At 50.7% G+C, this 26,042-nt stretch overlaps 1 protein-coding gene across 1 annotated transcript; it reads left to right on the forward strand.

Moving 5' to 3' along the window:
- The first annotated feature begins 5,597 nt into the window (after positions 1-5,597).
- Positions 5,598-21,301, forward strand: Pld2 (phospholipase D2). Its single transcript, XM_051167746.1, has 25 exons — positions 5,598-5,841; positions 6,055-6,164; positions 6,269-6,399; positions 6,514-6,656; positions 7,060-7,165; positions 7,253-7,318; positions 7,839-7,897; positions 8,019-8,111; positions 8,272-8,424; positions 9,278-9,427; positions 14,824-14,907; positions 15,022-15,100; positions 16,038-16,148; positions 16,298-16,468; positions 17,228-17,354; positions 18,088-18,206; positions 18,298-18,411; positions 18,836-18,940; positions 19,112-19,200; positions 19,281-19,394; positions 19,550-19,599; positions 19,783-19,917; positions 20,080-20,233; positions 20,535-20,649; positions 20,891-21,301. Exons 2-25 carry the CDS (start codon positions 6,056-6,058, stop codon positions 21,113-21,115), a joined length of 2,802 nt encoding a protein of 933 aa, XP_051023703.1. The 5' UTR covers positions 5,598-5,841; position 6,055; the 3' UTR covers positions 21,116-21,301.
- Positions 21,302-26,042: the final 4,741 nt, after the last annotated feature.

Genomic DNA, 26,042 nt, shown 5'->3' on the forward strand with positions numbered 1-26,042 from the left:
ATGCCATAGTGTTGCCCAAGGTTATCTCAACAGTAGACAAGGGCTTGGCTGCTAATGATCTTTTGAGGCACTGTTACTATCCTGAGTTTACGCATGAGGAAAGGGGGTCACTCAGAAGTACATTTTTATTATTTATTCATATGTATGTTTGGCCTACATGTGTGTCTGTGTGAGGGAGTTACATCCACTAGAACTTGAGTGACAGTTGTGAGCTGCCATGTGGTTGCTGGGAATTGAACCCTGGTCCTCTGGAAAAGCAGCCAATACTTTTAACTGCTATGCCAGATCTCCAGCCTCCAGATTCACATTAGAAAGAAAGAAAGAAAGAAAGAAAGAAAGAAAGAAAGAAAGAAAGAAAGAAAGAAAGAAAGAAAGAACTGGGCTTTAATCCCAGCACTGGGGAGGCAGAGGCAGGCAGATCTCTGTGAGTTCGAGGCCAGCCTGGTCTACAAAGCAAGTCCAGGACAGCCAAGGCTACACAGAGAAACCCTATCTCAAAAAACCAAAAAAGAAAAAATTTTTTCTTTATGTATTTTATGTATGAGTGCTCTATGCATTAGATTTTAGTATAGATGGTTGTGAGCCACCATGTGGTTGCTGGGAATTGAACTCAGGACCTCTGGAAGCGCAGAAGTGCTCTCATTGGCTGAGCCCCCCTCAATTACTTTTGCTTCAGTTCCTGCCTTGCCTTCCACCGCTGAACTATGACCTGGGACATGTAAGCCAAGTAAAGGTTTCTTTTGTTTTGTTTGCAAGGAAGTCAATCTAAGTAGCTCCAGCTGTGCAGACCAGGCTGGCCTGCGGAGTGCTTGGATGAAAGGTGTGTGTCACCATGGCAACTCTGGTTATGGCTCTGGTTATGGCCTTTATCACATCAACAGAAATCTAAATGAGATACAGAGTATGCATACCTCAAACACCCACATCATATCACACCGTTCCACTGAGTTTCGTAATCAGACACTTCGTGCGCATGCGTGTGTGCCTGTACGTACATTCATGTTGATGTGCACGCACGTGTGTGCAGAGGTCAGAGGTTAACATCAGGTAACTTCCTCCATTGCTTTCCACCTTATTTCCAAATTACACTTTACTCTGTGCGCATGTTCGGAGGGCAGAGGCACGGGAGCGCGCTACCACATAAGCGCGTAAGGACGCCGGAAGTCAACTCGCTGGAGCCTGCTCTCTTCCAACTTCCGGTAGGTGCCAGGGATTAAATTCAGACAGCCAGGCTTTGCAGCAGGTGCTTATGCTCTGAGTCATCTCACTGTCCCCTCCATCTTAATTTTTTGGAAGAAGGGTCTCTTTACTGAACTTAGAGCTCCAGAGACCCCCCTCCCTCTGTCCCCCTAGTAGTGCTGGGGTTGCCGTTCCCTGTGCCTAGGTACACACTCCGTGACCTCTCCCTGGTCCCCGGGCCTTGTGGGTACCTGGGGCTCTGAATTCAGAACCTCCTGCTTGTGCACCAAGCACTTTATCTATTGAGTCATCTCTGCAGCTCTGGAACATTCCATCTCTAGAAATGTCCCTTAGGAAAAAAAGTCCCTTTTAAGGCAATCGCTGGTCTGATTGCCATCCCTATCGGCTGGTACTGCCTGTTTCAGAACTTTGTATAGATTTGATCACCCTGCGTTATTCTTTCCTGTTTGCCTGCTTTCGGCACAATGGCTTATCTATAGTCACAATTTATGTGGTCTATGGTCTATTGCGATGTAATTCAGAACATTCATAAAGTTCACCCCTTAGAGACAATCCCATGGTGGTTTTTGCTCCATTCACAGAGTTATATAACCACCACACTAATTTTAGATTTTCCATTACCCTCAAAAAACCGTTGTACTCTTTAAAGATCACCCCACCCGCCTCCCCGCGACAGCCACTGATCGACTGCCTGTGTCTGAGCGTTCGATACTGTGATGGTTAGGTTTTTGGATTTTGGTGTGTGTGTGTGTGTGTAGGTTAATCTGTTTATATTGACAAGATATTTATTTGCTATATTTTGAAGAAACATATATACAAAATACAGGCCAGGCTGGTCCACCCTCCCACCCCCAAATACTACTCCTTGTGATTTGGTCAGAACAGGACTTAGAGCAGTGATGGATGATTTGACTGTCCACTTGATTTAGATTAAAAACTACCTCAAGGGTTGGAGAGATGGCTCAGAGGTTAAGAGCACTGTCTGCTCTTCCAGAGGTCCTGAGTTCAATTCCCAGCAACCACATGGTGGCTCACAACCATCTGTAACATGATCTGATGCCCTCTTCTGGCCTGCAGGTGTACTTGCAGGCAGAGCATTGCATACTAATAACAAAGGCTTGTGCCCCCTTGCCTGGTTAAAGAAAAAAACAAAACAAAACAAAACAAAAAAACCTACCTCTAGTAGGGCTAAAGAGATAGCTCAGAAGTTAGAAGCACCTACTGCTCTTGCAGAAGACCTTGGTTCAGTTTCTAGCACTCACAAAACAATTCACACGCCCTCCAGGCGTGGTGGTGCATGCCCGAGGCAGGCAGATCTCTGTGAGTTCGAAGGCAGCCTGATCTACAAAGTGAGTTCCAGAACAGCCAAAGCTAACCAGAGAAGCCCTGTTTCAAAAAACTTGAAAAAATAAAACAAAACAAAATAGCAACTCACAATCTCCTATAACTCCAATTCCAGGACAATTGATGCCCTCTTCTGACCTTCTTGGGTTCCTGCATGCGTGTGGTATACAAACATACATACATACGTGACCCATACACCTAAAATGAAAAAGAAAAAGAAAAAAAAGAACTTACGTGAGCTCGTTGCAGTGGCACATGTCTTTAACCCCAGTGCTTAGGAGACAAAGGCTGGTGGATCTCTGTGAACACTGGGCCAGCCTGGTCTAGGATTGGACAAGCTGCCTCTGAACAACAGCAGCAGCAGTAACAACAATAACACGAACAAAACATCTAAGGCATGAGCAAGCATCCAGGGCAAGCCTGTGAAGGAGTCTCCAGAGACAGGATTGGTTGCTTTGCTTGTTTGTTTTGAGATAGGCCCTCACTTTGTAGCCTAGGCTGGCCTCAAACTCATAAAGATCCTCAGTGGCCTCAGCTGAGAATATTCACGTAAGTCCAGAGACACCGAAGAAAGACACCTGTTCTGGATGTGGATGGATCCCATGCACTGGGGGCCTGGAGTGAAAAAAAAAAAAAAAAAAAAGACAAGCAAGGGGAAGCCACCTTGGCACCAACATTCACGTTTCTGTACCCTGGTCTCCCCAGATGAGCAAGCAGCCCACAACCACACCTCTTCTTGTGTGGTGGCCTGTCTTCCCTTAAGCCACGAGCAGATGGATAGATAGATAGATAGATAGATAGATAGATAACAAATAGATGGATAGATGAATGAATTCAGTGAATTGCTTTCTTTCTTTTTTGGGGGGGGTTGGGGTTTTTTGATTTTTGGTTTTTGGTTTATTCTCTGTGTAGCTTTGGCTGGCTTTGTAGACCAGGCTGGCCTCGAACTCACAGAGACCCGCCTGCCTCTGCCTCCCGAGTGAGTGCTAGGATTACAGGTGTGCACCACCATGCCCGACCAGTGAAAAGTAGGGAGAAAAGTAACTAATGTACTGTGTAGTCTTTTTTTTTTTTTTAATTTTTTATTAATTTATTCTTGTTACGTACTGTGTAGTCTTAACAACATGCCTTTAGTCCCAGCTCTCACTCGGGAGGCAGAGGCAAGCGGATCTCTGTGAGTTCGAGGCCAGCCTGGTCTACAAAGTGAGTCCAGGACAGCCAGGGCTACACAGGGAAACCCTGTCTCGAAAAACGAAACAGCAACAAAAGCATTGCAGTGCTATACCTTCCATACTAGAATAGGTGACACTAGGGCCCCCTGGGACTGACTGTCAGCCTGCTGTGGAGTGACTACAATAGAACTGCCGTATGGCTTTTCGTTTGATTTGGTTTGGTTGGTTGGGGTTTGGTTTTTGGTTTTTCAAGACAGGGTTTCTCTGTGTAGCCTTGGCCGTCCTGGACTCGCTTCCAGGCTGGCCTCGAACTCACAGCGATCCACCTGCCTCTGCCTCCTGAGTACTGGGATTACAGGTGTGTGCCCCCACGCCCAGCTTATTTTTAATTTTTAATTTTGTGTGTATGCATGTTTTGTATATGCAGTGCCCATGAAGGCAAGAAGAAGGCATCATATCTTCCTGGAACTGGAGTTAACATTTATTTCTAAGCAGCCTTGTGGGTGCTGGGAATTGAACTCAGGTCCTCAGGCACAGAGCCATCCCTCTGGCCTTTTGTTTTTTGGTTCATTTATTTTTATTTTATGTGCATCGTTGTTTTGCCTGCATTTGTGTCTGTGTGAAGGTGTCAGCTCTTGGAGTTACAGTTGTGAGCTGCCATGGAGGTGCTGGGAGTTGAGAGCCGTTGGTGCCCTTAACCACTGAGCCATCTCTCTGGCCCTCTTGGTTATGTTTTGTTTTGCTTGACAGTATTTTGCTGTGTAGCCTCGGCTGGCCTCAACCCCTAAGCTTCACAATATGTTTGCCACATACTCTGTGTTGCTGAGCTATACCCTGCCAACCCAGGTCTTACAGTGTCCTGTAAGTTAAAGACACACTCATGTGACCCCGTAGGTCTATTCTAGTTATTTACAGAAGAGACATTAAGATGTAAGTCCACAAAATGACATAAATGACATAAATGTTTGTCAGAGCTCCATTTCCAGTGGGGGGGGGGTTTCAAGACAGGGTTTCTCTGTGTAGCTTTGGCTGTCCTGGACTCTCTCTGTAGACCAGGCTGGCCTCGAACTCACAGCGATCCACCTGCCTCTGCCTCCCAAGTGTTGGTATTAAAAGCGTGCACCACCACCACCACCCGGCTACAGTGGACAAAATTTAAAACAGCTAAAATATTAATCAGTGGAAATTTGGAAGAAAAGAAATAAGGAAGGACAGCCTTTAGGATCTGAAGGGAAAAAAACAAAAAACAAAAACGTTTTTTAGACTGGAACTTACAGACGAGACTGGTCTATTATTGTGCCTCGGTATAATAAAAGCAGCTCATCGCTACTGCGCAATAAACGTTTCGTGAGTGAAGAATGCGATTTCGCATACAGCAACGAACTTGTAAATCATCATCCTTCTGGCTTTTTGTTATCACCTCCCATCAACAAATGCTATCTGTACCAGGCCCAGCGAGGAGACATCCTCAGGTCCCCACAACCAGTTCCGCCCTGATTACAGGCAGCTCTGAGGACCAGACGATCCACAGCCCGCGGGGTGCGCGTGCGCGCGCATCTAAAGGAATGTGCTCCCGCTGGGTTGCACCCTCTCTGGTGCTGGACCTGGCCAAGCCAGGTGCCCCGAGGGCAATCAGAGGACAAGGACAGCCCTTGGAGTGGGCGGTCCCGCGAGTGGGCGTCTCCAGCGCAGAACCCGCAGAGGACGGCTGGGGCGGGACCCGGCTGACGCGACACGCGCGGAGGTGTGCGGGGGGGGGGACCGTCCTGGCCCCGCCCCTGCCCTTTAGGGTGTAGGCTCCTGGCTGAGTTCTGGCCCCGGTGCTTGCGAACCTGTGCGGGCACCGCCGGGTGCGGGGGCCACGGGACGTGGGACGGCTGCCGTCTGTAGCCCCGAGAGCCGCGGCGGGGGAGGACGCAGTGGGGCTGGAGCTGCTTGGCCCATCTGACTCAGCCGCACATCCTGATTTCGGGATTTCTCTCCTGGGCGGGGAGCGCCTGACTTCCTCATTCCCGCGGGGACCCTCGCTCCTAGCCGGTCTGGCCTGACTTTGAGCTCAGCTGTCACCGGGGTTCCTCCCTTGGATCCACCTCGTCTTAGTTCGAGGCCATCCCAGCTTGGCGAGGTGCTTCTTGGAGCCTGGATACGGATTGAGGGGCCGGGCTGAGGGGCTCTGGCTGCAGGGCTGAGGGAGGGAGTGTGTGGGGGGGGTGCCGCAGGGAGCGGAGGTTAGAATCAGCTGAGTGAGGTGGGTGAGGACCGACCCTGGGGGCGTTAGAATGGGGAAGGGGTGTTTCTGTAGGGCGAGTCCCTTCCTGAGGCTTCCTCATATTCCTAGGATGACGGAAACCCAGGAGAACCTCTTCCCCTATGGGGACTACCTGGACTCGAGTCAGTTGCACATGGAGCCGGATGAAGTTGACACTCTAAGGGAAGGAGAGGATCCAGGTACACTGGGAGATGACAACACCCCCCCGCCCCCCCGCCTGGGGAGGGTCGGGATCTGGGGACTCCGGAGACCTACACCCTTGGGCCTTTTATTTTTCTCCCAGCCGATCGAATGCACCCCTTTCTGGACATCTACGACCTTCAGCCTCTGAAAGCGCACCCCTTGGTGTTTGCCCCTGGAGTCCCTGTTACAGCCCAGGTGGTGGGCACTGAAAGATACACCAGCGGATCCAAGGTGGATGGGCTGCTAGCAGGGAGGGTGTGAGAGGGAGGCCCGGCCAAAATGGGGGAGATTGGGGGCGTGCTGGGCTGGGACGGAAGACATGACTTCAGATTTTCATGCCCCCAGGTGGGAACCTGCACTCTGTATTCTGTGCGTTTGACTCATGGTGACTTTACCTGGACCACCAAGAAGAAGTTCCGGCACTTTCAGGAGCTGCATCGGGACCTCCAGAGACACAAAGTCTTGATGAGTCTGCTTCCCCTGGCTCGGTGAGTTGGGACTAGATTGCTTTCCGTGAAAAGCGGATATTTCTCACGCTATGGCAGCCTTCATTGCCGCCTGCTTGGCTCTTCCCCAGCTCTGTGCTGGGCCCCCTCCCTGAGCTCTGGTTCCCAAGGAACTTTCCTTGCTTGCTTCTCTTTGTCCGTAGTAGTGTGCCAGTATTTCAGCCAGGCTGGGTGCACAAAAAGTCCTTAGCAAACCCCGCCCCGCCCCCTGACCCGCCCCCTCCCCTCCATTCCCAGGATAGAGACCCTTCGTGTGTGTGTGTGTGTGTGTGTGTGTGTGTGTGCGCGCGCGCGCGCCTTTCTCTCAATCCAGGGCTCTGTCTCCAGCGTTTGAGGCATCTAGCTTGCCAGCTCTTCCCTGAGCCCTGTCTCATCTCCTCTGTAGCTTTGCCGTGGCCTATTCTCCAGCCCAAGAGGCTGTCAATGAGGACATTCCCTCCCTACCCCGAGGAGGTTCCGTGGGCTCCGCCAGACACAGAGCCAGCAAGCAGGTAGGCCCAAACACCAGGTCCTGTAGCGAGGCGTGCAGTGTGCAGAAGGCTCTGTCTACACCAGTGTCTTTTCCCTCTTCCCTTCAGAAATACCTGGAAAATTACCTCAACCGCCTCCTGACCATGTCTTTCTATCGCAATTACCGTGCCATGGTAAGGTCTAGGGTCTAGATGCCTAGCGGTGTCTCAATTCTTTCTCTCACCTTAAATAATAATAATAATAATAATAATAATAATAATAATAATAAGAACAACAACAACAACAGGGTCTTACTGTGTAAACCTGGCTGGCCCTGAAGTTACTCTGTAGACCAGGCTGGCTTGAACTGACAGAGCTCCACCCACCTCTGCCTCCCAAGTGCTGGGGTTAAAAGTGTGCACCATCAGGCCAGGCCTGGTGGCGCTCGCCTTTAATCCCAACACCTGGGTGAGGCCAGCCTGGTCTACAAAGTGAGTCCAGGACAGCCAGGGCTACACAGAGAAACCCTGTCTCAAAAAAATAAATGTACACCATCATACCCTAGGATGCTTGGACTGTTTGTTTGTTTGTTGTTTTTGTTTTTGAAGTAGATGAGGGTCACCAGATCCTCAGGGGACAAAGAGGCAGATTATGTAGGACTGACTGAGGGCCTGAAAGCCAAGTCTCCCGCTGAGCTTATTTCTTCTTCTGCAGACAGAATTTCTGGAAGTCAGTCAACTTTCCTTTATCCCAGACCTTGGCTCCAAAGGACTGTGAGTGTGGCGCCCCCTCGCCCAGCCTTCTGGCAGGCAAACCGTCCCCATCTTCCTGCTGGAGAATGAAACAAGTAGCATAGGTGCCTAGGGTCCCCAACTGTCCTGATTGTCCCCGTAGGGAAGGGGTGATCCGGAAGCGCTCGGGCGGGCATCGAGTTCCTGGCTTCACCTGCTGTGGCCGAGACCAAGTTTGTTACAGATGGTCCAAGAGGTGAGGGCTGGAGCTGAGCAGCGGGCAGGTGAAGCAGGGGCGGGGAGGTGGGGGGGGGAGGGGCGGGGGAGTGGGAGGGGGGAGGGAGTGGGAGGGGCGGTGGCGGTGGGGGAAGGCCTGGAGGACCCGGATGATAGGCACACAGCCCCTTCCACGCCAGGTGGCTGGTGGTGAAGGACTCCTTCCTGCTGTACATGTGCCTGGAGACCGGCGCCATCTCATTTGTTCAACTTTTCGACCCGGGCTTTGAGGTGCAAGTGGGGAAAAGGAGCACTGAGACGAGGTACGGGGTGAGGATCGACACCTCCCACAGGTAAGCCCTCCCTGGTCGTGAGGGCAGTCTGCGGCCCTGAGTGGGGAGACCACAAGGGAGAGAGAGACTCTCCAATCCGCCCAGCCAGAGCTTTGAGTGCGGGAACTAATCTAGCCATATATATATGTAGGCTACTCCTAGAGTAAGGGCCTGTACCACAGAGGCTTGGGATAACTGGGAGGGGGTATTCTCCCGGTTTTAAAAGGGCGTCGGGGTGGGGTGGGGGCAGATGCTGGAGAGAGAAGAGTGACTGGCGCCTTTGCAGAGCTGCCCTGAGTTCTGTTCCTTGCACCCACATGGGCTGGCTGATACCCACCTGAACTCCAGCTGATGCCCTCCTCTGGATTCTGTGGGCATCATCACTCACACCTGCACGCACGTGTGAAAAAGGGAAAAGGAGACAGGCGCATCTGTGCATACCCATAATCCCAACCTTTGGGAGCCTGAACTCTAGTGAAACTGTCTTAAACAGAAAGGGGAGAAAGGCCTGGCGTGGTGGCGCACGCCTTTAGTCCCAGCACTCAGGAGGCAGAGGCAGGTGGATCGCTGTGAGTTCAAAGCCAGCCTGGTCTACAGAGCTCGTCCAGGACAGCCAGGGCTACACAGAAAGACCCAACAACAAAAAGAAAAAAGACAAGGGGAGAGGAAGAGGGAAGGAACCTAAATTGCCATTGTTCAAAAATAACATTGTTGACCGAGTGCCTAATAAATGCTGGTCCCTGGGAACCCAGCTTTGAGTAAAGCAGGCTCCAGCTCAAGGCCTAGTGGGGAAGTAAAGGGAAGGACTCCGGGCCAGACGCTGGGCCAGGCATGAAGAAGAGGGGTTTGAGTACAGCTTCTTGTTTCTGCCCAGGTCCCTGATTCTCAAATGCAGCAGCTATCGGCAGGCACGGTGGTGGGGACAGGAGATCACGGAGCTGGCACAGGGGCCAGGCCGAGATTTCCTGCAGCTACATCGGCACCACAGCTACGCCCCGCCCAGGCCCGGCACCCTGGCCCGGTGGTGAGACCCCGACGTCCTCTCTCAGCTTCTGTGTGGCTTTCCGGTCCCCTTTGGTATTCTCTGGGTTCTTGGTCCTTCCCTTTATCTCCGCTGACCTCGTGACTTCACTTTCATATCTCTCATCTCTCAGACCCCTTAGCCGCCATCTCCTCTTATGTCACCAATTTGTTTGTTTGTTTGTTTGTGGTTTGTGTTTGTTTGTTTTTGAGACAGAGTCTCTCTATGTAGCCCTGGCTGTCCTGGACTCACTTTGTAGACCAGGCTGGCCTCGAACTCACAGCAATCCTCCTGCCTTTGCCTCCCAAGTGCTGGGATTAAAGGCATGCGCCACCACTGGCCCGGTAGGTCCCTGATTCATATAAAGGTTTCAACCACAGGGTGCCTCTCTGTTGAGGCGCTCCCCAAATCTTCTGATTTGTTCTATCGCCTAAGTACTTAATAAGCATTGACATGTGAGGCACCTGCTGTGTGCTCTGTCCAGCACAGGCAACAAACAAGTCCCAGGCCTCTCTGCTTGAGAGGAGGAGGCAATCTAACTTTAGAACAATGTGAACTTGCCCCACGGGAAGTAGATGTCCGGAAGGGTGCACAGAGGGGAGCGTGTCAGGACAGGCCTCCAGAAAGCGTAGCCCTAAGGTTCCTTTAGTAAGATAAAGGAAAAAGAGAAGAGGGACCAGGCAGAGGGCAGAGAAGTCTGCAAAGAGAAGACGGGGTGCTGCTGGAGTGGGGAGCAGCAGTCCGAGGAGGGCCTGTGGGTGGTAGCTCCAGATCCCACACAGTCCACCGCGCTAAAGCCAGGAGGTTGAACTTTCCCTTAGGCAAAAGCGAGCATGAAAGGACATTTTCTTTTTTCTTTCTTTTTTGGGTTTTTGTTTGTTTGTTATTTTTTTAAATTTTTTATTTTTTGGGTTTTTTGAGACAGGGTTTCTCTGTGTTAGCCTTGGCTGTCCTGGATTCGCTATCGTAGACCAGGCTGGCCTTCAACTCACATCAATCCACCTGCCTCTGCCTCCTGAGTGCTGGGATTAAAGGCGTGCTCCACCACCACCACCGCCCGGCCCTGAAAGGACATTTTCTTTGAGGCAATGTTGAGGTTTCTTTTTTTTGTTTTTATTGCCTTACTTTTGGAGTATTGGGGATTAAACTAGGGTGCCACATGTGCTGGGCAAGCATTCTACCTAAAGCTATGTGGGGGGATGTGTGTGTGTGTGTGTGTGTGTGTGTGTGTGTGTGTGCGCGTGCCTGTGTGCACGTGTGTATGTGTGCATGCGAAAGGCAGACAACTGAGATTTTCCTCATCTTAGTTTTTACTTATTTATCTATTTGTTTATTTTTTTTATGTGTATGAATGTTTTTGGTTTTGGGGGAGGTTTTGTTTTGTTTTGTTTTTTGTTTGGGAGACAGGGTTTCTCTGTGTAGCCTTGGCTGTCCTGGACTCACTTTGTAGACCAGGCTGGATTAAAGACATACACCACCACCCAGCATGTATGACTGTTTTATCTGTATGTACGTACACCATGTGTGTGCTTGGTGCACGATGGTGTCAGAACACAGATGGTGGTGAGCTGCCATGTGCATGGGTGCTGGGAAGCAAACCTGGGTCTTCTGCAAGAGCAGGAAGCCCTCTTAACTGCAGAGAGCTCTCTCCAGATGGGTCTCACTGATTTACTGATTTAACTGTAGTGACTCGCAAGCAAGCTCAAGCCTGTGTCTGCCTCCTCCCTGCTGGGATAATAGACAAGTGTTGCCCCATTTTGTTTGTTTGTTTGCTTTTTTTTTTCAAGATGGCCTTTGTAGCCCTGGCTAGCTGGGAACACATGATGTAGACCAGGCTGTGAGTTCCTCCTGGTTCTGCCTCAGAGTGGTAGGATGAAGGGTATGTGCCACCATGCCTGGCCACACTCGCTTTTTTCTTTCTTTCTCTTCTTTTCTTTTTCCTGAGACAGGATTTCTCTGTGTATTCTCGGCTGTCCTGGACTCACTTTGTAGACCAGGCTGACTTCAAACTCAGAGATCTGCCTGCCTCTGCCTCCCTGAATGCTGGGATCACAGGTATGGGCCAACATGCTCTGCCATGTCTCTCCTCTCTCTCTCTCTCTCTCTCTCTCTCTCTCTCTCTCTCAAGATTTATTTATTTATCATATATACACAGTGTTTTGTCTGCATGTACACCAGAAGAGGTCACCAGATCTTATTATGGATGGTTGTGAGCCATCTATGTGGTTGCTGGGAATTGAACTCAGGACCTTTGGAAGAGCAGCCAGTACTCTTAACCTCTGAGCCATCTCTCCAGCCCCCTGTTTATCTCTTTTAAAGATAGTGTTTCATTAGCTGGGCGTGGTGGTGCACACTTTTAATCCTAGCACGCGGGAGGCAGACACAGCCTTGAGCTTGCATGTGCCACCACACCTGGCTCGTAATTTATTTTTAATACATTAATAATAGCCAGTACTTTATGTTGGGCTTACTTTGTGCCTATTGTACGAACTCTATTAGGTGAGTACAGCTATTATCTGGGGTTTTATATCTGAGAAAAAGGAGAAAGGACATTATGTTGGGCAACTTATCCAGTGTCACACAGTTTTTCAACTATGGAGCTGGGATTTGCATGTGAGCAGCTGGAGCCAAGACTGCTCTCTATCACCTGCCCCCTAGACTAAAAAGTCAAATGAAAGGATATAGAGAATTTGCCTATCACCAGGGAGATCCTCGACTTGATGCCCAACACTCAGAGAGGGGAAAGTTGAGCGGTATAGTAATATGTTAAATAAAAAACTAAAGCTAGATGTGGTGGCGGACACCTGTAACCCCAGCACTTGTGAGCCACACGGGAGGACTGGAACAAGTTCAAGGACAGCCTGGAGTACACAGAGTATTGGCCAGGCGGGGCAAGACCCTATCTTAAAATAAAAACAGACACAGCCAGGGATGGTGGTGCACGCCTTTGATCCCAGCACTGGGGAGGCAGAGGCAGGCAGATCATTGTGAGTTCGAGGCCAGCCTGGTCTACAAAGTGAGTCCAGGACAGCCAGGGCTACACAGGGAAACCCTGTCTCGAAAGAAAAACCAAACCAAACAGACAGACACACAAGGCAACTGAAGTCACCACTCTTCACCCCTGTTCTTTTAGAGCCCCCCTCCAGTCGGTTGCATTTCTCTTTCCAGAAGTAACCTTGGCAACAGTTTTGTGTCCTGTCTCGTCTTCTGTGTATTTTTATACACATGTGCATGTGTTGCTTTTTACTTTAACAGAAATAAGATTGTCAACTCTTTCTGCGTTTATTTTTCTTCCATTTTAAGATTTTGACATTTAGAGGTTTTTGTTTGCTTGTTTTTTCCTGTCTTAAAGATAATGTCTTCCATAGTTTTTGCCTAAGCATTTAGAATATGTATTCCTAGAAATACAATTACTGGCTGGTGAGATGGCTCAGTAGGCAAAGGCACTTTGCCAAGCTTAACGACCTGAGTTCAATCCCCGGGATCCACACAGTGTGAGACAGCTGACTTTCTAAAATTGTCCCTGGCCTCCACAAATGTGTTATGAAACCTGTACCTCCCCCCAAATAATCAATGTAATAATTTTTTTTTTTTTCGAGACAGGGTCTCTCTGTGTAGCCTTGGCTGTCCTAGACTCACTTTGTAGACCAGGATGGCCTCAGACTCACAGTGATCCTCCTGCCTCTGCCTCCCGAGTGCTGGGATTAAAGGTGGGCGCCACCATGCCTGGCCCAGAGTATGCGCTTTTAACATTTTGATAGATACCGTCAAACTCATCTTCTAAAAAAGCCAGTATAATCAGCTGGGTGCGGTGGTGGAAGCCTGTAATCCCAGCATGCAGAGGCCAAAAAGTAATGTCAAAACTTCAAGGCCAGTCTGGACTGTAAGGGAGACCTCCAGCTCACAATGCCAGGGAAAAAAAGTCAATGGGCAGTTGCTGTGGTCTGTGAGAATACCCACCGCTTCCTATGCTGATACTGTGTTCACAGATCATTTTCCTTCCTGGTTTCTGGTTTGTTCAGTTTGTTCTGTTGAGACAAGGTCCCATTGTGTAGGTTGGCCTCACTTCATAGCTGCCTGCCTTCCTGCCCTTTGCCTGCTGAATGCTGAGATCACAGACACGAAGTACCAAGCCTGGCAGAAGGCACTGGTTTCTTTTTTTTTTTTTTTAAGTTATTTTTTGTTTGTTTTCATTTTTGAGACAGGGTTCCTTTGTGTAGCCTTGGCTGTCCTGTAGACCAGGCTGGTGGCCACGAATGTACAGTGAATTTACAGAGGCACCTGTCTCTGCCTCCCCAGTGCTGGGATTAAAGGCGGACGTCGCCACTGCCCAGAAGATTGTTTAATTTTAAGCCAAGCATGGTGGCACATGTGGTTTTAGTCTCAGCACTTGGGAGGCAGAGGCAATCTACGTAGTGTGTTCCAGGGCAGCCCCGGGCTACATAGAGAGACTTTCTCTGAAACACACCAAAAAATTATTTTTAATTTTTGGTATTACATTTGTGATAGATATAGGTATAAATATGTCTCTTCTTCTAACACAACTCCCTTCCTCCTCATCCTCCTTTTCTTTTATTCTTTTGAGACAAGGTCTTTCAGTGTATCCTTGGCCAGCCTATAAATCTCTTTGTGTGTAGACCAAGCAGACCTTGAACTCAGAGATCCACCTGCCTCTACCTTCCAAGTGCTGGAATTAATGTCATGTGCTTTTTTTTTTTTTTTTGGTATTTTTGAGTCTTCCTATGTAGCCCAAGCTGTTTCACACTCGGTCCTAGGCTGGGATTACAGGCTTTTGCGCCACACCCTGCCCTAATTTCTTGTTCATTAGTGAACTAGATGCCTTCCCGTATGACTGACCATCTTAACATCTGCTATGAGCTGTCAGGTCTTGGTCTTTGTTCAGTCTTCAGCTAGCTTCTGCATTTTCTTTCTTTCTTCTTTGTTTGTTTTTTCAAAACAGGGTTTATCTGTATAACAGCCCTGGCTGTCCTGGATTTGCTTTGTAGACCAGGCTGGCCTCGAACTCACAGAGATCCATCTGCCTCTGCCTCCCCAGCACTGGGACTAAAGGCGTGCGCCACCACGCCTGGCTCAATTTTTGTCTTTTTGTTTGCTTTTTCTTACTATTTTTCTGGAGCTCTTTTATGTTTGGTGTATTAGTCCCCCTGACCTTTTGTCAATTTCTTTAATTTATTGCTTTGTCATTTTCATTTAGCTCACACTGGCACACCGCACTGATTAATCTCCACTTGGTGGATTTGATCCGACCTAACCCTTCTGATCATTTCTGACCTTTGACCCTGCCATCATCTCTAACCTGTGACTATCCTTCGGTCTTCACTCTCCAGAACTTTCTGGCTTCTGACTCCCCTGACCTCCTTGGCTTGGCCTCCCCCCAGGTTTGTGAATGGGGCAGGTTACTTTGCTGCTGTGGCAGATGCCATCCTACGAGCTCGGGAGGAGATTTTCATCACGGACTGGTGGTGAGTGAGGGCTGGTCCCCGGGAGACGCCCAAGTACAGGGTCTGCGCCGGAGCAGCGCACGGGCCGCTGGAGGAGGGGCTTCAGCTCAGCTTGCCCCTTACCCTGACTTCTAGGTTGAGTCCTGAGATTTACCTGAAGCGCCCAGCCCATTCAGACGACTGGAGACTGGACATTATGCTCAAGAGGAAGGCAGTGAGGACTGCTGGCCGTGGGGAGGGGTTTATTGGAAGGGCGGTAGCAGGAGTCTTCCAAGGAGAAGCTGGGGAATCTGGGGCCCCGGGACCAGGAGGTGTGTCCCTCCTGGCTCAGTGTCCATCAGACATCACCTCCCAGGTCCCTCGTTCCCACTACTCAGACCAGGTCCCTTTTTGTGCTATCTGGGAGCGTAGATGCTTGTGTCTTTGCTGAGCAGTGTCATAAGTTTCAAAAGCACCACCCCTGTCACGCAGCGAACAATTGGGGGTGTTTTGTCTTCAAGACAGGGTCTTGCTATATAGCCTTACCTGGCCTGGAACTCGATACATAGACCAGGCTGGCCTCGAACTCACAGTGATCCTGCCTGCCTCTGTCTCCAGAGTGCTGGGATTAAAGGTATGCGCCACCACACCTGGCACTTATGTGTTGACCAGAAGAAGAATACATGCGTGATGGAGGGTGAATGGATAGAGGGTAGAAAAGAAAATAGGTGTGGTGGTGCCCACCTGTAATCCCACCTATTATCTCAGGACTTGGGGGATGGAAACAGCAAGATTAGGAGTTGAAGGCTAGCCTTGGCTATATACTGAGTATTATACCAGCCTGGACTAAAGACTGTGTTTCAAAAGGAAACAAACAAACAAACAAACAAAAAAACACTGAACAGGGAGCCGGATGGAAGGATATGAGTTGGGAGGGTGGAGGTGACAGGGCAGGATGATAGACAGCAGTTAGGGTGATGAGCAGATGGCTGGGAAGACAGACAGCTGGCTAGATTGTGACAGGTAGGCGGAGAGCTGAGTGGGTGAGCCCGTGTTTGCTGTAAGCGTCACTGCAGTAGGGTGGAGGGACACACGAGAATCCTGAGCACGGGAGCTGTCGAGGGGCCATTCGTGGACAGGCTCTAGGATTTGATTTTCCCACTCACTACCAGGAAGAAGGTGTCCGTGTTAACATACTGCTGTTTAAAGAAGTGGAACTGGCTCTGGCCATCAACAGTGGCTACAGCAAGAGGGTGCTGACACTGTTGCACCCCAACATAAAGGTGCTGTTGGGGCCGGAGTCCCTCCCTACACCACAGCCACATTTGGTCCACTCAACCCTTCCTCTACCTAAAACGCCTCATCCTCCATCTTTTCTTACTCTGTCCTCTCACCTAAACCCTCCCCCATGCACTCCTTCACCCGACTCTAGGTGATGCGCCACCCAGACCTCGTGACACTGTGGGCTCATCACGAGAAGCTCCTGGTGGTAGACCAAGCAGTGGCTTTCTTGGGGGGGCTGGACCTTGCCTATGGCCGCTGGGATGATGTACAGTACCGACTGACCGACCTGGGGGACCCCTCCGAATCTGTAGACTCACAGGTAACTGCCCCAAGGCTATCCTGAGCTCCCCCAAACCCAGGTATTCCAAATTTACACCCTTCCCAGAACTGCCAACCTGAAGTGTTCCTCAGCATTTCAGAGACTTTAAGAAGCTACTTTTATCATCGTTTCTGAGACAGGATCTAAGTGTATAGCTCAAGCTATCCTCAAATCTGTCACCCTCCTATCTCAGCTTCCTGATGGCTGACATTATAAATATGTGCCACTATGTCGATCAAGAAATGCCTTTCAAAATACTATGGCCAGCTTGTTGGGTGGTTCACATCTGTAACCCCAGCTCTGAGGAAGCTCAGGCAGGAGGATTTCAAGTTTGAGGTCAGCTTGGGCTACACAATGAGACTCTGTCTCAAAAAAATTAAAAACAAACAAAACAAAAACAAAAAACAAAATTAAAAGCCAAGCATGGTGGCGCACGCCTTTAGTCCCAGCATTCAGGAGGCAGAGGCTGGTGGATCACTGTGAGTTCGAGGCCAGGCTGGTCTACAAAAATGAGTCCAGGACAGCCAAGGCTACACAGAGAAACCCTATTCTTGAAATAACCAAAAAACAAAACAAAAACAAAAACAATTAATTAAAAATTAAAATAAAAGCTCCGCCTCTTCCTCCATTTTTGCTGACTCTCACTGCAGTTGAAGTGGGAAACAGAGAGATCAGACTCTCCGGTGTGGAGCACAGGTCTTCGCTCTAGCTTGATCCCATGACCTCACCTTGCCCGGCTGTGCTGTATTCATCACACAGATTCCCACACCAGGTGCAGACCCTGCGGCCACCCCAGACCTCTCGCAGAACCAATTCTTCTGGCTGGGAAAGGACTACAGCAACCTCATCACCAAGGACTGGGTGCAGCTGGACCGGCCTTTCGAAGGTGAGGCTCCCTTCCCCCAAGGCCTGCAGGGGCTGGCTGGCTGAGGCAGAAAGTGGGGTCACATGGGTTGGGAGCGAACGGTGCAGGTGCAGCATTCCCTCTGGAAGTTTCCTCCTCCGAAGCATCCACCTTTTCCTTCTTCTATTGCTATGATGTGACACCTTGACCAAAGCAAAGGGTTTATGTGGCTTAGGTTTACACAGCCCAGTTTGCCACTGACAGAAGTCAGGACAGGAACTCAAGCCGGGCAGGAACCTGGAGGCGGAACTGATGCAGAGGCCATGGAGGGTGCTGCTTCCTGCCTTGCTCAGTCTGCTTTTTTTTTTTTTTTTTTTTTTTTTTTTGGTTTTGTTTTGTTTTTTTGAGACAGGGTTTCTCTGTGTAGCCTTTGTTGTCCTGGACTCTGCTTTGTAGACCAGGCTGGCCTCGAACTCACAGCAACCCGCCTGCCTCTGCCTCCAGAGTGCTGGGATTAAAGGTGTACGCCACCATGCCCGGCCTGCTTTCTGATAGAACCCAGGGCCACCATGTCAGGGATGGCACCACCCACCATGGGCTGCGCCTTCTCCGTCAATCACTAATGAATGCTCTGTAGGTTGCCCAATCTTCTCAGTGAGGCGCCCTCCTCTCTGATGACTCTAGCTTGAGTCAAGTTTACATAAAACTAGGCTGGCAGCACGGATCCCCAACACCCCAGCCCTAATTTCTTCCTTGACTCTCCTGGGACTCCCAGATTTCATTGACAGGGCGACCACACCCAGGATGCCGTGGAGGGATATCGGTGTTGTTGTACACGGCACGGCTGCCCGGGACCTTGCCCGGCACTTCATCCAGCGCTGGAACTTCACCAAGGTGCTGACTCCCTCCAGAGGGGCTGGAGGGTGGGAGGGAGGAAGCCAGCTCAGCTTGCCATCTCCTGCTGACTGCTGTTTCCTCATGGCAGACCACCAAGGCCAGGTACAAGAGACCCGTGTACCCCTACCTGCTGCCCAAGTCCACCAGCACTGCAGACTGTCTCCCTTTCACAATCCCAGGCGGGCAGTGCGCCACTGTGCAGGTGACACTCCTGAGCAGCATCCCCTCCCTCCCTATGTCCCTTCCTATGTCCCTCCCTCCCATCAGCCTGTGTGTGTGTGTGTGTGTGTGTGCGCGCGCGTGTGTGCGCACTACCTGCTCTCCCTGAGAGCCCACCCCCACCCCCAGTTCCTTCTCTCCTGAGCTTAAAAACTGCATCATGCCAGGGCAGTGGTGGCGCACGCCTTTAATCCCAGCACTCGGGAGGCAGAGGCAGGTAGATCTTTGTGAGTTCGAGGCCAGACTGGTCTACAAAGTGAGTCCAGGACAGCCAAGGCTACGCAGAGAAACCCTGTCTCGAAAAATCAAAACCAAAAGAACACAAAACCCATGTCATATTTACTGCCCTGCACCCTTCCTGCTTTTCTGGCCTTAACCACCACCACAATGGATTCACCATCCGGTAGGTCTTGAGGTCTGTGGACCGGTGGTCAGCGGGGACTTCGGAGGACTCCATCCTCAACGCCTACCTACACACCATCCGAGAGAGCCAGCACTTTCTCTACATTGAGGTCTGGCTAAGGCAAATATGGAGGGGCAGAGTGGGAAGGGTCGGGGCCAGCAGTGGGTTCAGCCTTTGAGGGCTGGCCTGGCTGGCGGGGAAGCAGAAATGCAGAGCCTTGGCCTGGGGCTAAAGAGGTAAGAGCCGGGCCGCTGACGTCTCGCTCGGATCTCTGCCCTAGAATCAGTTCTTCATTAGCTGCTCCGATGGACGTAGCGTCCTGAACAAGGTGGGTGACGAGATTGTGGACAGGATCCTGAAGGCCCACAGGTACGGAAGGAGGGTGGAGACAGGGTTGAAGCCCAGACGGAGGGGCGGACCATCACACCTCCGACCATTTTGTCTCCCAGACAGGGCCAGTGTTTCCGGGTCTATGTGCTTTTGCCGTTGCTCCCTGGCTTTGAGGGGGACATCTCCACAGGGGGCGGCAACTCCATCCGGGCCATTCTGCACTTCACTTACAGGTGACTCCCACCCCACCCAGCAGGCTCACCCGTCACCGCCCAGTCACACCAGTAGCCTTTCCACCCTGCCCTGATTCCTTCTACAGGAACTTTTAAGTCTGCCTCTCCCGGCTCTTCCCTTCCTCTGCCTTTCTCACCCTGTCTGTTCTCTTCAGGACCCTGTGTCGTGGGGAATATTCAATCTTACACCGACTCAAAGCAGCCAGTGAGTGGGGAGTGAGGGGGGCTTAAGCCGTGGACCCCTGGCGGGGTGGGGGTGAGGAGGGGCGGGTAGCTGGAGTCCTGGGGGTTGGGGAAGGATACAGGTGGCTTTTCGCCGCTGGGGGTGAGGGGTGGGGTGGAATCTCATCTGCTCGCCTCGGATGCCGCCCCTCTTGTGTCCGTACAGTGGGGACAGCGTGGCGGGATTACATGTCCATCTGTGGGCTTCGCACACACGGAGAGCTGGGCGGGCGCCCGATCTCTGAGCTCATTTATATCCACAGCAAGATGCTCATTGCAGATGACAGGACAGTCATCATCGGTCAGTGCCGCACCAGGTTCCCTGTCAGGAGAGGGGCTGGGAGGGTCAGAGTCTGCCGCTGAAGCTCGCGGCGGGCACTTCAGGCTAGCGCTCTGGTAAAGGTGTTGGGGAGCCCCCGCCCTGGGCCCAAGCAGACACAGTGTGCCCTTGAACCCATCCCAGGCTCTGCAAACATCAACGACAGGAGCTTGCTGGGGAAGCGGGACAGTGAGCTCGCCGTGCTGATTGAGGATACAGAGATGGAGCCATCCCTCATGGACGGGGTGGAGTACCAGGCAGGCAGGTTTGCCCTGAGTTTGCGGAAGCACTGTTTCAGGTAGGAGTCAGGGGGTGTAGGCGGATGTAGGGGTAATTGGGAGGGGCTGCCTTTTGAGCTAGATGTGTTGGTCTTAATCCTCCTGCCTGTGCCTTCCAAGTGCTGGGATTACGGGCACAAATTACCATGCCCAACTAAAGTAACTGTTTATTAAAACATCAAAAGTTAAAAAAAAAATCAAAGCTCCATTAGGTTCACTGACATTTACTTTTACTGTTTATCACATCTGTTTTGGAGTACCAGCTGTTCAGACTCTCTAAGGATCTTAATTTGATCCACTGGGATCATTCTTCCTCCGTAGTGTGCTTCTTGGGGCAAACACCTGGCCAGCCCTGGATCTCAGAGACCCTGTCTGTGATGACTTCTTCCAGCTGTGGCAAGACACGGCCGAGAACAACGCCAACGTCTATGAGCAGGTGGGAGCTGCGGGGAGGCCTGGCCTGAGGAGATGAGGGGCCGGGGAGCATTCTCCGTTAGGATTCCGTATCGCCCGGGGGACTGAGAGGTGGTACACGGGTTGGGGAGTCCAGCCCAGGCTGCACAGACAGCAGGGAGTATTCTTCCTCACCTGATTGGCTCCCGTGGCCTTCCTCTCTTCCACCTGATTGGCTGCCATTTCCTTCCTCGACCTGATTGGCTCCCGTGTCATTCCTCTAGATCTTCCGCTGCCTGCCATCCAATGCCACCCGTTCCCTGCGGACTCTCCGGGAGTACGTGGCTGTGGAGCCCTTGGCCACGGTCAGCCCGTCTTTGGCTCAGTCTGAGCTCTCCCACATCCAGGGCCACCTAGTTCACTTCCCCCTCAAGTTCCTGGAGGATGAGTCCTTGTTACCCCCGCTGGGAAGCAAAGAAGGCATGATTCCTTTAGAAGTGTGGACATAGCTGAGGCCTCCGCCCAGCAGTCGTCACTAGCCGCTGGTGGGGCCCTGCTGGGCCTGGATCCTCGCCCTAGACCCTGGGCTCTGAGGGCCGTGCCCTTTGACTCTGGGGAGGACATCTCTGAGGAGCACTAGAGAATCACAGAGGAGTAGCCAAAGGGAGCACTCCCAAGCCCGGCCTTGGGAGACAGGAGAGTATTCTAGAGAGAGAGAGAGAGGTCTGGTCTTCCTGTGACTGAGTTCAAACCACTACTCCATAGAACCCTAACTCACACTCGGACATTTATTCCAGAAAAAGGGGTTCTGGGTCTTCCTCATCTCACTTCTCCTCCTGCCCTTGAACCCCCTACATGCCCCAGGGCCTCCTCCAGCCCACTGCTGCCAAGATGGAGGGGAGGGTGGAGCCAGTTTTGACTGCAGTCCCCACCAACGGTGGTGGGGAAGACACCATAACTGTCTCCACCCTCCTGCCGACAGACACTTTGTACCAGTTCATCAAGCATTTTATAAATAAAAGTGTAGAAAAGGCTGGTGCCTCTTCTCGGCAGAGGGGAGTGTTGTCCTGGGTGTTCCCTGGCTGCACAGGACACCTGTCCTCATCTTCCTCTCTCTCTCTACTGTCCACATCTTGGTACTCCTTCCACCCCACCCCCACCCACCCGTGAGACGGAGTTTCTCTGTATAGCCCTGGCTGTCCTGGAACTGACTCTGTAAACCAGACTGGCGGAGAACACCTGCCTCTGCCTCCCTAAGTGCTGGGATTACAGGCATGCCACCATCCCAGCACTGGGGAGGCAGAAGCAGGTGGATCTCTGTGAATTCCAGGCCAGCCTGGTCTACAGAGCTAGTTCCAGGACAGCCAGGGTTACACAGAGAAACCCTGTCTAAAAACAAAACAAAACAAAGCAAGGGCTGGAGAGACGGCTCAGAGGTTAAGAACACTGTCTGTTCTTCCGAAGGTCCTGAGTTCAATTCCCAGCAACCACATGGTGACTCACAACCATCTACAGTGAGATCTGGTGCCCTCTTCTGGCATACAGGCACACATGTGGGCAGAATACTGTATAAAAAAAAAAATTTTTTTTTCATGAATGGTGAGAACTTTATTTTACTATGAGAATGGCATTTTATTTTATTTTTCCGTTTTTTTGAGACAGGGGTTCTCTGTGTAGCCTTGGCTGTCCTGGACTCACTTTGTAGACCAGGCTGGCCTCGAACTCAAAGCGACCCACCTGCCTCTGCCTCCCGAGTGCTGGGATTACCGGCATGCGCCACCACATCTGACGGTAAGAATGGCATTTTAAACACACGCATTTTAAAGAAATATTGCCCACAGCAATTAAAATTAACTGTTAGTTTCTACATAACTTATTGTTAGTGGGGCTGCTGCATGGAAAGCAAATAACTCTTAAAAGCAAAACAAAGCAAAAGATTAGGCCCCTCCCCTCATATTAAGGGAGAAGACCCTCACACTCTAGGTTCACTTGTATTTGTGTACACACGCGCATGCGCGCACACGCACACGTATCCGAACAGATGCATATGCACGCACACATACCACACACATACACCAAAACACTAATATCTAAGAAACTCCCCTCCTACACAGCAGTTCCAGGTACTAATTGGCATAGTCTCATTAATTAGTCTCAATTGTCAGCACTAAATTATCTCTTTGCCTCGGGGACCATGACTTCCTTAATTGTAAGGTGGAGGCAGAGCTGGCCCCAAAGCTGGGCCAGGGCCTGGGCCGACATCCATTTCCCATGGCAGCTTTCCAGTTCTTAGACTGGCAGGGCTTGAAGACAGGGTCTTGCTGTGTAGACCAGCAATCCTGCCTCTGCTCATGCCCAGCTAGGACAAGGTCTTGCCTCTAATTCAGGATCCTCAGGCCTCCTGCCTCAGCCTCCTCAAGACTGGGATTGCAGCAGTGAACTAGTGCCACTGTAGACCAGGAGTCTTGGTGGAAAGCCAACCGCGGTGTAGGGGAGGAAGCATGGCAGCCACCCTGTCTCAAAAACAAACGAGCAAGTGAACCAACTCCCAGCAGTCTTGTTTCCTCTCCCTCCCACTCAGGGGGTTACATGGCCTCTCGGGGTGAAGGTGCCCATTTATCCCATCCCTGAGCTGTTGATTTGCTTATTGATTTGTTAACTATCATTATTATTTTGGTCTCGAGCTCTCTTTTAAAGATTTATTTTATTATGTATACAATGTTCTGACTGCATGTACACCTGCAGGCCAGAGGAGGGCACCAGATATCATTATAGATGGTTGTGAGCCACCATGTGCTTGCTGGGAATTGAACTCAGGACCTCTGGAAGAACAGCCAGTGCTCTTAACCTCTGAGCCATCTCTCTAGCCCCCTTATTTTTGTTTTTCAAGACAGGGTTTCTCCGTGTAGCCTTGGCTGTCCTGGACTCGCTTTGTAGACCAGGCTGGCCTCAAACTCACAGCAATCTGCCTGCCTCTGCCTCCTGAGTGCTGGGATTAAAGGCATGCGCACCAAGCCCAGCCCTTTTTGTTTGTCTCTTAAGACACAGTCTCATATAGCCCTGGCTGGTCTGGATCTCACTCTGTAGTCCAGGCTGGCTTTGTATTTATGGAAATCCTCTTGTCTCAGCCACCACACCCAGGAGACCTCCACACCAAGGTAGTGCTTTGACCTCCATATGTGCACCATAGCACTCATGCATGCACACAAATACATTTAACAAAATTTTGTAAAAGACAGTTCATAGAGAGGTGATTCCAACATACAGGGTAAGGCAAAGGCCAGTGAGAGTAGTCACGGCTGGTGTCTCAGTTGGATTTCTACTCCGTAATAAAACACCATGGCCAGCCAGGCATGGTGACTCAAGCCTTTAATCCCAGCACTCGGCAGGCAGAGGCAGGCAGATTGCTGTGAGTTCAAGGCCAGCCTGGCCTACAAAGTGAGTCCAGGACACCCAGGATAACAGAAACCATGTCTTGAAAAACCAGAAAAAACAAAATCAAAAACAAAACCCCAAAAATCCCGACCATGGTCAAGGATGGACATGGTGGCCCACGCCTGTAAACTCCCAGGACTCAGGGAGGCAGAGGCAGGCAGGTCTCTCTGAGTTCGAAGACAGCCTGGTAAACAAAGTGAGTCCAGGACAGCCAAGGCTACACTTAGAAACCTTGTCTCAAGGGCTGGAGAGATGGCTCAGTGCTTAAGAGCGCCGCCTGCCCTTTCAGAGGTCCTGAGTTCAATTCCCAGCAACCACATGGTGACTCACAACCATCTATAATGTAATCTGATACCCTCCTCTGCAGATAAAGCACTCATATGCAATAAATAAAATAAATAAATCTTAAAAAAGAAAAAAAAAGAAAAAGAAAAACCACAACCAAAAGCAACTTAGGAAGAAAAAGGTCTATTTCAGCTTACAAAGCTGATTCCCTCACTGAAGGGAATCAGGTCAGGTGCCTCTAGGCAGGACCGGAAGCTACTGGCTTGTTCCTCCAGCTTCCTTACACAATCAGGGATCACACACCCAGGGCTGGCATCACCCTTAGTGGGTGGGACTTCCTACATCAATCATCCAGGGCTGGCATCACCCTTAGTGGGTGGGACTTCCTACATCAATCATCCAGGGCTGGCATCACCCTTAGTGGGTGGGACTTCCTACATCAATCAATTAAGAAAATGCTTCTCAGGACTACACACACACACACACACACACACACACACACACTCCATCCTGGTAGGGGTTGTTTTCTCTTCCCAAATGACTCTAGCTTGTGCCAGGTTGACATAAAACTAGCCAGCACAGCTGGAAATTGGCGAATACCTGAGAGAAAAGGAACAGTAACTGGTACAAAGACAGGTGAGAGATGTTGAGTTCTGGGGGCTTCAAGTAGAGTGTATTTCAGTACAGCTGGGACAGGTTTGGGTGTGGCTTGCTAAGACGTAAGACCAGAAAAGAAGAAATAGATAAGACCAGAGAAACTGACAGAATCCTCAAAGTTTTTGATATCACTAACCACAAGGCAGTGGGAGTCAGCAAAAGGCATACTTAATTTTTTTTTATTTATTTGTTTGCTACTACATAGCCCAGATAAAAAGAAAATGTAATCCTTCTGCCTTAGCTAGCTTTAGAAAAATCACTTTTGGATATGAAGAATTTATTTGAGGGAGCCAGGCATTGAGGCCACATGTGAGAATGACAGGGTGATGGAGACAAACGGAGGTTGTGGCTTGACTATCAGGGACAAGTCGAGCACCCAGAGCAAGTCTGGATATGCATCCAAATGTGCCAAGAAGGCTCCAGAGAATTCAGACTCACCTAAGCAATATTTATATTCAGTGTCGGATGGGGCGATAGTGTTGGAAGACGACCTTGGGCCCTCGACTTCCTCGAGGAAGAATAACCCAGAGAGGCAAATTCATTTGCTCAAGGTCACACAGCACATTAGTCAGGACGTGACTGTGCACGTAGCTGCAGAGCATCACCCATCCTCTAGTGAGACTAACCGGCTGGAGGGGCTATGTCCACGGGAGTAGATCTAAGAAAGAATTGGACAGAGTGTCTTCCTCTCTTCCGCTTCCCCAAACTTGTTGCAGTAGGAGCGCCTATCCTGAGGGCTAAGATCCGCTCCCAGCATCCCGGCTCCAGCCAGGAAAGGGAGTGTGAAGGGCAGACAAGTGGCCCCCTCCTACCCTCCCACGTGGGTTCTCCAGCCAAGTTCTCACGGAGAGGCCCCTCCTTCAGCGGCTCCACTGTTACCATGGCAACTGGTGGGTGGACAGCCCGTCCTATCTGGAGGCCACCAGCCCTCGCGTGGGGAGTTACCATAACAACCCCCCTAGTAATAAGAGGGGGTTAGGTCCCGCCTCCCTTCCCCCGCAAACAGAGAGCTGGGGTGGTTTGGCAGCTGGGCGCACGAAAGAGAGAGGAAAAGGGAAA

This window comes from Acomys russatus, chromosome 25 (assembly GCF_903995435.1).
Source record: "Acomys russatus chromosome 25, mAcoRus1.1, whole genome shotgun sequence".
Classification (NCBI taxonomy): domain Eukaryota; kingdom Metazoa; phylum Chordata; class Mammalia; order Rodentia; family Muridae; genus Acomys; species Acomys russatus.